This window comes from Vanessa atalanta, chromosome 19 (genome assembly GCF_905147765.1).
Source record: "Vanessa atalanta chromosome 19, ilVanAtal1.2, whole genome shotgun sequence".
NCBI classification, from domain to species: domain Eukaryota; kingdom Metazoa; phylum Arthropoda; class Insecta; order Lepidoptera; family Nymphalidae; genus Vanessa; species Vanessa atalanta.
The window spans coordinates 1,495,468-1,509,726 of record NC_061889.1 but is presented as its reverse complement, the minus strand read 5'-3'; the positions used below and the strand labels follow the sequence as shown (position 1 = coordinate 1,509,726).

Sequence of the window (14,259 nt, the reverse complement as noted above, 5' to 3'; positions counted from 1 at the left end):
TATTCTTGTGAGAATATTCTTTGATAAAAATTGCCATATAAAAATCAACAAACAATAGCTTCACGGATTTTTCTGATCAATGTAATCTCACATAAAATAATATTTATTAATGTAACACTGACCTTACCAATTTTGTCAATTTCAAAAAGTCTCTGTCCACTTTGAAACATAGACGAGATATGACTTATTATTAGGCGCTTACATCCTTTCTGAATTAATTATAAGCAAACAAAATAAAACACAACATATCATTACAGATAGGCCAGCTGTGTCCCGTAAAAACACAAGGAATGTTACAAGACAATAATTTATTAAAACTCCTATTTGCAAATGAAAAAAAAACGTAAAACTTAATCAATAATCATTCCTTATATCATTAATACAAACAGTTTACACGCATTTTATAGCGAATAAAGCGCTTAAAGGCACATAAGCCGTTAAAGAGATAAACTGAATAGGTAGATAAATTTTCATATTCAATTCCATGTAAAAAAAATCACTCTCCGATACTCCGCGGTAATGACGATCATAATGGGTGATAAAACCCACTGAGGTCGATTAGTGACGTATCTGAGGACATTATCGATAAATCGAGTCGATAGCCAACGTTATCTTGATCACAGCGCGCAAAACGATAAATCCTATACTATTCTACAAAAAGTTAAAAGTTCGTCTAAATGAAAATTTCGATAAATGAATTTTTTATTTAATCGTTTCTCAGTATCTGTTTATTTATTGACGCGGCAGTTGGTGTCTTGTATCCAGGTGTATTAATTAAAATATTATCGATAGAATTCATTCGAAATAGATAATAAAACTGCGTCGATACTTACATTACAATTATATTCATTGAATAAATAACACATCGGCATACTTAAGTGCAAATATCAATGGTGGCATGTTTATGTGATATAAATGAACTATTTTTAATTATCGTTGTCAAAACATCATATGCTCACTAACGGATATATTAATTTAATTGAAAAAATATGTTAATGTCGTTAATAATAATTAATTATTTGAACTTTAATTAACGGCGAATTATATTGTATCGTATCGATTGTATCTTTGCCAGGTCAATTGACAACTTAATAATTAAAAGTTATGCGAATATAATTATTGAATTTCATACGATCAATTAGATTTAAGGATTCAATTAAAATTATATATAATTTTGTTTATCGATATCGATAACAATTATGTGTCATGACATCTCTCACCACATGGCGAATCCCACGTACGGCAGTAATTGGCCATTTGCAACGGCTTGTGTTTGTTTGTTTTTGAAAGCAAAATCGAAATTACTCTGAAACTATTAACGATTTGAAATTCATTATAGTATTAAATATTGTATTATTTAACGAATAACGAAAAATTACTGTCATAGAATTTTTCGCCTATTCACGATTATGTTTAAGGTTTTTCGAAATTAAAATAAACTAACTTTGAGGTAACTAACGAACGACACGAACAGTCACGAATAATCATACAATTCAAAGGATTAAATTAAGATATGTTAATATAAATTAATTGATACTGAATAGTATTAGGTATTCACCTAATACTAAATATTCTCTCAGAGCAACCTGACGGAACAAACTCGAAATTCAACGTGTGATTTTATCATGATATGTGGCATTAGTTTCCATCATATGTCTAGATAGACTAAGCATTCTACGTTGGTACATCGTAGTGAAATAAAATCCAGATCTCATGAAGAACCTTAATTCAGCTTTCGGACACTTAAAGGGTTTTCCTTACATAATCCGATGGACAAATAAATTCTACATGAAACCAAAATAAAAAAGTTCGCTCGTTTGTTTTAGTACTTTTGTAGAGCGACACTCCATTTAGATATATTATATCAAATCAAATCGAAATATACTTTATTCAAGTAGGCTTTTACAAGCATTTTTGAATCGTCATTTAACAAACTATTTAAAGTAAAGCCACCACCGGTTCGGAATGTAGATTATATTTTATATGTTATATATGTATTACCGAGAAGAACCGGCAAGATAGGAACTTAAATACTAATTTCTCATTTCCGGCAATAAAATTACATAGTAGTACGTTGACAAAATACAATTTCATCATTCTTTATCCTGCATGAAATAAAAAGTATTTATATATTTTATTTAAATGACTTTTCAATTGGTACAATATAATATCCCCAATGTTTATATAACTAAAGATGATCAGCAAATGATATAATACAGTCAGTTGTCGAATAAATAAAAAAAAAAAAATAGCAAATATATAAATATATAAGTTCTCTATTGGTCCATGTTATAATACAATTACTGGAATACATTCATTCAATAGTATGTTGTATCTGCGATCATATAGAGTCCATATTCGTACAAATAATTTCACCCTCACAGCATCCCTAACGAAATTACGCGAAATGTGATTTGTCGCCAACAACCCCGCCTATTCACAGATTATATTTTAAACATATTATGTACTAACAGGACATTCAATGCCTACTTTTCATTTGTTTGGAATAATTGAAGTAATAGATTTACTATTGTTTAAATCAATCACGTTAAACAATGTGTCTTTTTCTTTCAAATATCAAATCATTGATGACAAAAAGAGAGAGATCAATGTTTCACCATACACCCGCTAAGCAAAGTTCCTAAAAATAAATAATTACCACGTTAGTAGGTACACGGAATAAATAAGTCCATTAACTCAATACATAGGGACCTTTGAATTTATTCAACTCGTTACGATATCGTAACGTATGTACGTACGTATGTATATTCGTTACGATATCGTAACGTATGTACGTACGTATGTATATTTTAAATTTCGATACAATTTTTGTATTCTAGAATGAGGAGGTCAAAAGTGGCTCCAAATGGTTCGTGTAATATTACACACGGTGCTGCTCGCCAGTTCTGTTACTAGAACTTGGCTGACACGCTACCGCGTGTCTAGATCAGTAATCAATTTTTAAACGATACTAAACAAATTAAAATAAGTCATTATACCTGCTTTTATTCAATTTTCTTTTGTTAATTTACGTAAAATCTCGCAAGCTGAATTAGAACCGCTTGTTCTTATATAAATTTTGTTTCAGTTTCAATAGTAATATTTTTTTTATGCTAAGTAAAAATTGATCTACACCCACGATTGACAACAGACGAAGTCACCTCATTATATATATAAGGTTTTTGTTTTAAAAAGTGTTCTTAGAATAAATTTATTATACTTAACGTTTTAACTAAATGTTTTATTCGCAACGGATGGTCAATTAGGTCAAGTGATGGGAAGTGGTCACCACAGACCATAGATATTGGAGCTGGAAGTCATATTAACCATTCTTTACATCGCTATTGCGTCATTAATCTCAGGAAATAAGATGTTATTTCCATTGTCCCTATAGTTACACTGACTCACTCACCCTTCAAACCGAAAAACAACAATACTAAGTATACCTAGACGAGTTTGTACAAAACGCTACCAAGTACAGTGTATTTTCTGTCGTGTAACTTGCACACAATTTTATTTTATTTTATTTTTGTTTCAGTGGTCATGCACAAAGAGAAAGAGGACCTTCACGCACACAGACGAGATCACACACACTACGAGCACGTTATGCCCGATGGAGAAATGTTTCTACAGGTAAATGTAGATCTTGCAAATTTAAAATATACTTCGTTAGTGTGCGTTAGTGTTATTTGTATTTGTTAACAGGCTACACAGACTTACAAGCACGATTGATTAACGACTTTTCAAGATTAAATCTATACTAATATTATAAATGCGAAAGTAACTCTGTCTGTTATGTTTTCATGGTTAGACTACCAAATTGATTTTAATGAAATTTGATACGAAGCAAGCTAGAAACTTAGGGATTAGCATGGGTTAGCTTTAATCATACTTAAAGGGTAAAATTGGAGATGAAGGATTGTATGGAAGTTCTTTGAGGATTTATGCCAGAAACTGAATTCCATATGGACGAAAGCGCGGTCTTAGCTCCTTACGTATTTAAAAAATGTAAATCTATGTCTAAGCATGAAGATGAAAATAATTAGCTAAACTATGTAACAAGTGATAGAAGGAAGTCGCCGTGGATGAAATGTGATGAAGATTTATTAAGTAGATTACAAATCGAACCCAAATGAATGAGTGAAATTGAATCGAATGATTATATTAAAATTGTGATTATTGTGGTTTTCCAAGTGTTTAATTGTTTATGAGGAATTTAATACGAAATATATAATATATATCATAAACTAGTTATATAATATCTATTATCAAACTTATTGAGAGCCGATTTTTAATAATAATAAATGTCAAATTTTGAATGAAATGAATGATAAATAGCAAAAGTTACATTAAAAAAAATCTGCCCTAGAAACATTCAATGAGTAATATTGTATTTACTCAATTTATTAAATGTAAATTTCGTTACAAACAACTGGACCACTAAAGAGCCCAGTAGCACAATTCCAAGGGTATTTTTTATACGCGGCTCATTGGCTCATAATCACATAAATCTTTCGATAGTTCGTTAATAAATCAATAGCGCTATAAATAAGCGCCGTATTCTACTCTGTAATCAATATTTCACGTTCTCGACTTACAACTCATCTCCATTGCTGTACGAGATTAAATTTTATCTTAAAACGATCTCTAGAGCAATGGCTCTATATGATACGGAATACTGTAAGAAGTAATTGTCTTCACAGAACACGATCGTGAAATGTTATATGTAATTTAAAAGTGTTAAGCGACATTGACTGAAATCATTACGAAATATAATGGACGCATGGATGAATATAGCGTATAACCAAACGTGAGTTCATACTCTTAGAGTATATTTTCAGCGAGTGCTCTATTTCGAGTGTTCGTTATTGACAGTTTTTTACACATATACTTAAATATATATACTATATTTATTATATATAGTATAGAACTTATTTAATCACATATAATGGCGGTTCGATAGTACAGTTTCTGATCAAAATAAATCAAAATCAAAATAAACTTTATTCAAGTACATATTTTAATTAAATATAACTGTATTAAAAGTAAATAAACCACTGGTTCGTAATATAGATTCTACCGAGAAGAACTGGCAAGAAACTCAGTATCAGTAGCTCAGTAGCTCACCTAACTAACAAGAACAATGTATTTCATAATAAAGATGAATTAGCCCTTAGCAATGTAAGTTTGTAATATTATGATTTTTTATAGGCTATCTATAATATATAAGCTTTAGGATAAAATCGTGCCGGTTGTGTATGGATCTCTTCCACACATTCCACTTTGTAAGGCGGTTAGGTCTAAGTAATTACGCGTAACTTCTTAACACGTAATCGCTGAAACTTTACAATAACTTACTAACCTTGTTCGGGATTTCTTCATTTCTGTTTTAAGTATAACTTATAAGCCATGTACCATTTGCTTAATTATAAATTATTATTAAATATATATTAAATATAAAATGAATTCGTCTTCTATGAATTGAGTCTAATATTATCTAGAACATAAAATATAGTGTTCTTATTCATTTCTTTACTATTTTCCGCACGCGGCTTCGTCTGTGTTTGGGGGAAGGCCGAGATGGCCCAGCGGCCAGACAAGCACCACTGATTTTTCATGTGCTTAATTTGTGTTTATAATTCATCTCGTGCTCGGCGATGAAAGAAAACATCGTGAAAAAACCTGCATGTGTCTAATTTAAAAAAAAATCTGCCATATACATATGTATCCACCAACCCGCATTGGAGCAACGGAGTGCAATATGCTCCAAACTTGCTTTTTGTGAGAGCGTCACAGCCAGAGTTATTTTGCCATTTATATTATTAGTATAGCTAATTTTCTTGTAATTTATTGCAGGCTCTCAACGGTTTCTTGATGATCTTGACCTGCGAAGGAGAAGTGTTCTTCGCGACTCACAGCATCGAGAGTTATCTGGGCTTCCATCAGGTTTGTTCATTGTAGAAAATAAGAAATAAGTAATTATTTTCAAGGGCAATCCTTCACTATCGTGATTTCCTTATACATAATATTTTATAATAATCATTTGCTTGTATAATCTATTACAAGCACAACATAACGAAATAAGCTCTGATATTGACTTAACGTGACATTATTAGTCGTGATCTCGCCGGTGACCACCTAGAGCGCCCTGGTACACCGGAATACCTACTAAAAAACCAACGGTATCTCACCGTCTCTTCAGCGGGCGCCACGGAACACTTTCACATGCTACCGTGACGTCCTTACGAGTAACCTAATCTATTTACTATGTCACAGTATAAACTACCCCATCGGTAAAATAAACGGGTGTCATTCTTTATATAAAATGATTGTGTAAATTCCCATAAACCTAGGTAGAAATAAATACAATAAAAATAAAACTAATTTAATAATATTATTTGTTTATGATATGAAATATATTAAGATATATAAGTTACTTTGTATATATAAAACATATTATGTAATGTAATTAATCATACTAATTATAAAATTAATCATGTATTATCACAAACTAACCTATATTAAAACTGCATACTTTACCGGTTTTTATCGTTACTCCTTCAATTAATTACCGCCATTATGAAAAAAAAAAAACTAATTTTCCATTCCAACGCAAACTGTACTTTAATATTAATCAAATAAAATATATGATACGGTCCGTAGGCCAAAATTTTCCTACGTTATGTGACTCCATAAAAGTATTAATTATACCGATATAGCCGCCATTAAATTTTTTTTATTAAACCCATTAATATGGGCCTTATCGCTTTATGAAGTTAAGAATACTAAAAAGAATATAAATTATATGTTACGCGACATAATTATAATTTAAACGGTTAATATATATCTTGCAGCGTTTATAGATAGAATCTCTTTTAAAGTTTTTCCTAATAAACATTTCCAGGTAGGATAATATATAAATCAATCTCCTTTACAAGCGGAGAGAATTAATTTCTTTTGTTTAAATAGATTTATTACTTATTATTCTTTATTTATAAAATCTTAATTATGTTACAAACTATATATATGTATATGATATAATGATCGACATAATCGTGTTACGACTTCTAAATGTCAATTAAATGTATATTTTTATATAATTGACTTAATAAAAAAAACTGTAATCTGTCTTTTTTTTTAATTTAATTTGAAAATCAATACATAATATTTTATATGGCAACTTAGCCACATAAATTATAGCGTTCTAGTTAAATTTATCCCTCAGCTAATAAAGCTTTGATGAATTATTGCTATCAAGACAAAAACGCTATTTCGTCACAAGCCACCCTTGGCTTATAAAACTTTTACAATCGTATATAAATTCAAGTCACCCCCTCATTGTTCGGAATCGAATAATTTTGCTACCTGCGCTTAGATTACTTTATTTCGTTGATTATCTGTATGTAAATTATTTTCTTCAAATATATCACACATATAACCACGAAGTGTTTGTACCACAGATTAAGTGTGTACTAGATACCGCATGTTCATTAAATAATATGAAAACCGAGCGTATCACGTTATTCATACCTACGATGACATTACTTAGGTAGATATCTCTATTGACTTGATTTATAGTCACAATTACACGTACACAAACTATAGTAATAGTACGTCAAGTGGACAGCATACTTTATCTAGCCTACTCTAGATCTGTAGAGTAGTCTGTAAGACTACCGGTCGATATACCGCCTTAGGTCAACACTGTTGTGACAACAACAACAATGACTATCATGGTTCGTTCTCAATAAACTTTTGTTAGATACAACAGGTATCTATGGGAATGTTTGTTTGACTGACAGGAGCCTAGTCTGGATCCAGTCTTCCAGCAAATAGAAATGCTTGTATAGCTGTGTTCTAATTTTTATGTTATAACATCCACAAACACACTATCAGGTGCCCGTGCTCGCCTGGCTCCCTGAAACAAATACAAAATAATTGTAAATATCAAACATTTCGTTTTGTTTTAACTTCATATAAAATGAAGTCCTTCTGCCGTATCTGCTCAAAAGCGATAAACTCAAAATTTATCGAACTGATTTTCATATGGTTTTCACCGATGTATTCGTAAAAAAAGTTAAAATTATTACTAAAAATGTCAACAAAAATCATACCCAATTGAACTTTACTGACATGCGCTGCGTAAACTAATAGTTACATGTATTACGGTAATAAACTTTATATATAAACCCTTATTTGCCCGTGCGAAGCCAGGGCGGATAGCTAGTTATAAAGGGTGAGTAATCAACCTGCTAGCATATCTGTGATAGATCTCGAATAGTTGTAAGGATTTATTGATTAAAGGGAATCAATTTGAAAACATTAAACCCAGTACCCGTGCTGTCGTGCCAGCCACGTGCCTCTAAACGGTTTATTGATTAAAGCAAACATTACATTAATCGTGATTCGTTTGCTTGTGTTAAAATTAAATGTCATTTTAAACACAACCAATAATACGATAGGAATTGTTCGAAGAATTAAAATATACTAATATAAATAATTAATTAATTTAAATAATTCTGTCTGTTGCCTCGTCACGCTTAAAACACAAAACCGATTTAGATGAATTTTGATGAAAAGATAGTTTAAATCCTGGGGAAGGACAAAGGCTAGTGCTTCTTTAATTCACTCCTCGAGGGAGGAAAAATTGGGGGTGACGGTTTGTGTACTATTGGTAAAGTTTTATAAATGTCGCACGGGTAAAGCCTCAGGTTCATCTAGTATATTAAATACAATGCGTTTTGCTTACGGATGGTATAATTGTCTGCTGTCTAAAAATGAATGACTACAAATTTTACTTTATTTTATAAAATTTATGAAAATTATTATTAAATATCTGACTGATAGACGGCTCGTAGACAACTCTACCTTAATTAAACGAATCGTTTTTTGATAGTAATCGTGTTTAATTTAGGGGTACATTTAAATGAATTAAAACTGACATAAAAATCATAATTATTAAAAATATAAAATACATTCGGTAAGTTATGAGTAATAATTAAACAAATCACAATCGTAATACGCAACAGTTCCAAAATTTAAAAAACGGTGAGTCAACCAAACACAGACGTTTGCCCTCCGGCTAATAAAAGTTTGATTTAAAAATTACAATAATGTACACCCCTCGGTTGAACGTGTTCCGGGACAAGGGTCGTGTAGATTAACTTCGAGCCGTCTCACCAGGTGGCTGGCCATCGATCCATACCACATTGCCCTCCTAATGGTCGAACATGTGGCTCCCTAAATATCTATGAACTTCCAGGTGAAATAATTCAATTGTGTTGTTAAAGTTCAGATATTTAAAATTCAACTTTTGTAAATCAATATACATAATAATTTCTTTAAAGCAACTAGCAAATATAAAGAATTTTTTGATATTAACATACAATTTTAAACTATGATAAAGTATATTTATTGTTTTAATGTTTCTAAAAATGAACGTACGAAATCATAAATGTTTTATAAACGAAATAGACACGCACAAACGCGCCGCTAACATCAATCACCAAAAACACAACGCAATATAAAGAAAAAAAAAATCTTACCAAAACAACAGCATATCAACAAAACATTACGGTTCGCCATAGCAACTACCCGAACGAGGAAACAAAAAGTAATTACCAAACAAATCATCCTCTGACATTTAATGCCATCGCAATATGTTCGAACCCCCATTCGAAGGTTTGCAAGACCCCATTTTTACTTACATAAAACTTAGGGTATATTTTCCTATGCGTATGATTCATTAACATGTCATATCAAAAACTGGGGACCCAGTGTTGCGCCTTGCACAACCCCCATTGATTATCAATTAGTTTTCTGCTTGCGTCGTTATTGTCGACGCATTATCCACACTATTTACACGACTCTTTGTTATACGACGTGTTAAAATTCATAATTATTTTGCTTACAGTGTAAATTCATCTTTAATGTAAGGGAATAAAATGGATTTTTAGTTTTCCTGAGAGCAAAATTAACATGTCTATCTTCGTAACAGATGATTCTTTAATGATCGGGCTCGAATCGATTTTTAGGGTCATCGATGGTTTATTGATTTACGGTTCAGTTGTGACTTGCTTTTTTTCACTGATGAATAGATTTCCGTTAGCTGGTTATCAAATTATTATCTTGTTATTTTGACTTAATTGATTGAATAATTTAATCAGGAACTCCTTGGGAATATTGTCTACGGTGCTTTTTATTATATTTAAATCTTACACAAAATGCGTAGCTAATTTAAAAAGATTGTAACAGCAACAGCTTTGGCAAACATGAACTATTGCAGAATTGTATTATTTTCCAATTTTTTAGTTTAGAAATTATCAAATTATGAAATCCCCCACTCCACTCTCTTTTATAAATATGACGTTAAATTCAGTCGACTAACAATTAATATTTCTTTCAGTCAGATATAGTCCACCAATCAGTCTACGAACTCGTCCATTCAGAAGACAGAGAAGAATTACAGAGACAATTGTTATGGAACTCCTTTTTACCTCCTGAAGTGAACAATTTATCATTACAAGACGTTTTAAGATCAGAAAGGGCACATTTACTGGAAAGAAGCTTTACAGTTCGGTTTAGGTGTTTACTTGATAATACTTCGGGATTTTTGGTAAGTTATTACAAATGACCATTTGGAATTATCTGAGAACACGTGATTTAAATATAACATAACCTATAAATGCGTCAATCAAATTACTTGGTGGTAGGGTTTTGTGAAAGCCCGCCTGGAAAGGTACCACTCCCTCGACATATATTCTACCGCCAAGAAGCAATACTTAGTATTTTTGCGTTCCGATTTCTAAGGTGAGCCAGTACACTTCAACTAAAGGGGCATCATAACTCCCAAGGTTGATGGCGCATTGATTATGTAAGAAGCATGTGCAGTGGTAACCACGTACCGTCAGGTGGCCCATTCGCGCACCTATTCTATAAAAGTGTGTACGATTCTTGTACGTGAATGAATACATAATAATATTAGATTTATTCTAATGACTCAACTAGAAACTAAACAGTAAATTCATATATTTTATTTAATGTTTTCTTAATTATGGGGATACATTATTTTGTGAAGTGATTGATAGTTTAGATAAGGTGGAAGTAAAGACACTGTTTCTATTACAGAGGTTGGACATCAGAGGTCGAATAAAAGTGCTTCACGGTCAAAATAAAAAAACTGAGGATCCTCCACTAGCGTTATTTGCAATTTGTGCGCCTTTCGGTCCTCCAAGCCTCTTGGAAATACCACAAAAGGAAGTCATGTTCAAGAGTAAACACAAGCTTGATCTTTCTCTAGTCTCGATGGACCAAAGGTAAGTTTAAATATTTATAAAAACTGTTCAATACCTTTTATTCGAGACTAAGTTTTGTTATTGGATTACATTTAATATATACGGGACAAATTATTTTGAGATTTATTTTTACAATCTATGTACGTATAAAAAAAGGTCTTCGTAATCATAAAATTCATCGGTGTCTATAGCAATAATATTTTGTTGCCCAACCCAATCTCGACACAAAATTGTACAGTTACTATAAAAATAATAAGAGTTCGCAAGGAACTAATAATTCTCATACGTGTTAATAACGGTATGAATTATCAGAATTAAAGAGAATTATGAATACTTTTTTATCTTTAAAACAATGCGGATGTTGAAGATTTGAAAAAAGTACATGTGCCATACAAAATGTATAATTGTTTGAAATACGGCGTAGCAAATGGATTTACTGATAGTTATCGGCCGAAAATGGCTGATCTAAAAGGGATAAACACACCGACACGGGAATATTTTAAGGCTATTAAACAATGGATATATGAAAAAATTATATTTTTATTTGGAGCTAAAATAGTTCAAACTTTTTGTTGTGATTCGATCCCTAATGACAAATATTTTCCTACGGAACATTAGTTAGAAGATTCCGTGTGTTTTGAATATAGAATCCAAAAAAAAACAAAGATAAAATTTAAAATCCAAAATATAATTGTAAATTGCATTATTTTCATTAGAATTTCACGCAAACCTCAAATATTGTACCTTCCAAGTCGTTAAAGCACGCGTTTGTATTTTCGTAAATAATTCATCTTTTTTGGTAGAGAAAAATCGGCGTACTTTAATAAGCATCTACACTTCTCTTTAAATGGAAAAACACAGAAATTGGACATATACCTACAGGTGTCACTATATTCTTTCTTACTATTGTTTTCAGGGGTAAAATGTTGCTGGGTTACACTGACGCGGAGTTGGCTAACATGGGTGGCTATGACCTCGTGCACTATGATGACCTAGCTTATGTGGCTAGTGCTCATCAAGAATGTAAGTATTGAAAGGTACTGTCCTGTCATTGAGTGACCAAAAAATTACTTTAATTACCAAAGGATTTATGTACCAATCTTTTTTCATTTTAATGTATGTATGTCAATTTTTAGCACGTTGTTTTCTATTTTATTATAACATCACAAAAATAATGTAACGCTTACTGTTTCTAGTTTCGTTTGTTTTTTCAAATAGAACAGGCCTATATGAAATAATTTTACTTCAAATGCAACTTAAACAAGTTATCGAATTGTCGAATAGTCTAGTGTTTGTGTGTTTGTTAGCTTGACTTCATTCGTTTTATTTTTGTAGTGTGACTGTGGGTCGTGAAGTGTTACAATTATTATAAAAACAAATTTCAGTGCTAAAAACTGGGGCATCAGGAATGATCGCGTACCGCTTCCAGACTAAGGACGGCCAATGGCAGTGGTTACAAACCTCATCGCGACTCGTCTATAAAAACTCAAAACCAGACTTCGTTATCAGCACGCACAGGCCTCTCATGTAAGTTTTTTTTTTTTTTTTATAATTTTAAATTATTAAAACGACATGTATTAACTTCGTTTTCTAATTTCAGGGAAGAGGAAGGTCGAGATCTTCTCGGAAAGCGGACAATGGACTTCAAAGTCAGTTACTTAGATACTGGCCTAACCAGTCTTTATTTCTCTGAGTCAGAACAGTTATCCGGTTGCGAATCCACTGTCACCACTCCGCCCAGAGCGGCGAGGCGATATAAAACCCAATTAAGGGACTTCCTGTCGACTTGCCGCAATAAAAGACGGGTACCTCCCACTCCAGCACCCCCTCCAGTCGACTATCTGGCTGCTGACGCCGTCGCCGCGGCATACACTAACTTAAATGGCGCATACCCGGCCCCTTACGGCGAATACCCTCCGGCACCAACCTTGCATTACGCCCCGCCACCTCTCGACGACAGATTCCTTGCCGCGGACAACCTCTTCCATCAATACAAGCCACTGTCCTACCACTACCCGTACGCGCCCAACGGCTTCCTGGAACCGGCGCCGCCCGGGTACGAGGTACCGCCGGCGTACCATCGGCCGCCGTCGCGCGAGTACGCGTACGTGGACGGCGGCGGGCGTTACGTGAGCCCGGCGGGCGAGCGGCGGTCGCCGGGCGCGGTGGCGGGTCCGAGCCCGGGCGGCTCCAGTGGCTCGGCGGAGCACGAGCGGCTTCAGGAGGCGCCGCGCCAGACGGTGCTGATGTGGGGCGCGGGCGGCGCGCCGCAGGACGTGCCGCCGGAGTACTCCCCGCCGCAGGTGTGGCGCTATCCCTCGCACTACCACACGGCCGAGGCGACGCAGTGACGCGGCTGTCGGTCGATATGTCCTTCGAGACGACGAACGGGCGCTAAATTTCGAAGTCACCAAAGATTCGCCCTTCCAATCCGAATTTTTTTAGTATTTTACTATTATTATTGACGTTGAAAATAAGAATAGTGTGAACCGTTCCTATGTCGCACGTGTCTGAAAAAATTCTGCACCTTTTCGATGCGGCTTCTCTTTACTAGTTTTTGTGTTACTCTTTTATTATTAACGGTACCTCGCTCAATTATTCAAACATATCACGTGAATAGTTTTTGTGGAAACCGATCTATTTCTCATGTCATGATGATCACGACACTCGGTATTCTTTAGCTTTTCCTATTTATAATTCGAAACACAATACCCTTACAAGATCAACGAGTAATCAGTTAAAGTTATAGGTTAAATATTTTGGCATTATGCATCTTAGAAAATTATTTGCATTTAAAAACAGAATAAATACGGCTATCTATAAAAACTATTTAAATTAAATCATACCATACATTGAACTTCCATTACGAACTGTATATAATTTCGTGTGTATTATAAGTCGGTATATCCACGAGAAGGTACGAACACTCCGATATACAAATATTATGTCAAAAGTTGCAGTCACA

The 14,259-nt window shown here is 33.4% G+C and overlaps 1 protein-coding gene across 1 annotated transcript in view; it reads left to right on the top strand.

Moving 5' to 3' along the window:
* LOC125071363 (aryl hydrocarbon receptor) overlaps positions 1-14,259 on the top strand; it is a 126,233-nt gene extending 111,974 nt beyond the window's left edge. Inside the window, exons 3-9 of the mRNA XM_047681577.1 lie at positions 3,539-3,633; positions 5,857-5,946; positions 10,406-10,615; positions 11,128-11,315; positions 12,211-12,317; positions 12,680-12,821; positions 12,895-14,259. Coding sequence (XP_047537533.1) covers positions 3,544-3,633; positions 5,857-5,946; positions 10,406-10,615; positions 11,128-11,315; positions 12,211-12,317; positions 12,680-12,821; positions 12,895-13,645 — 1,578 coding nt within the window. The 5' untranslated portion in view covers positions 3,539-3,543 and the 3' untranslated portion in view covers positions 13,646-14,259. The remainder of the gene's footprint in view (positions 1-3,538; positions 3,634-5,856; positions 5,947-10,405; positions 10,616-11,127; positions 11,316-12,210; positions 12,318-12,679; positions 12,822-12,894) is intronic.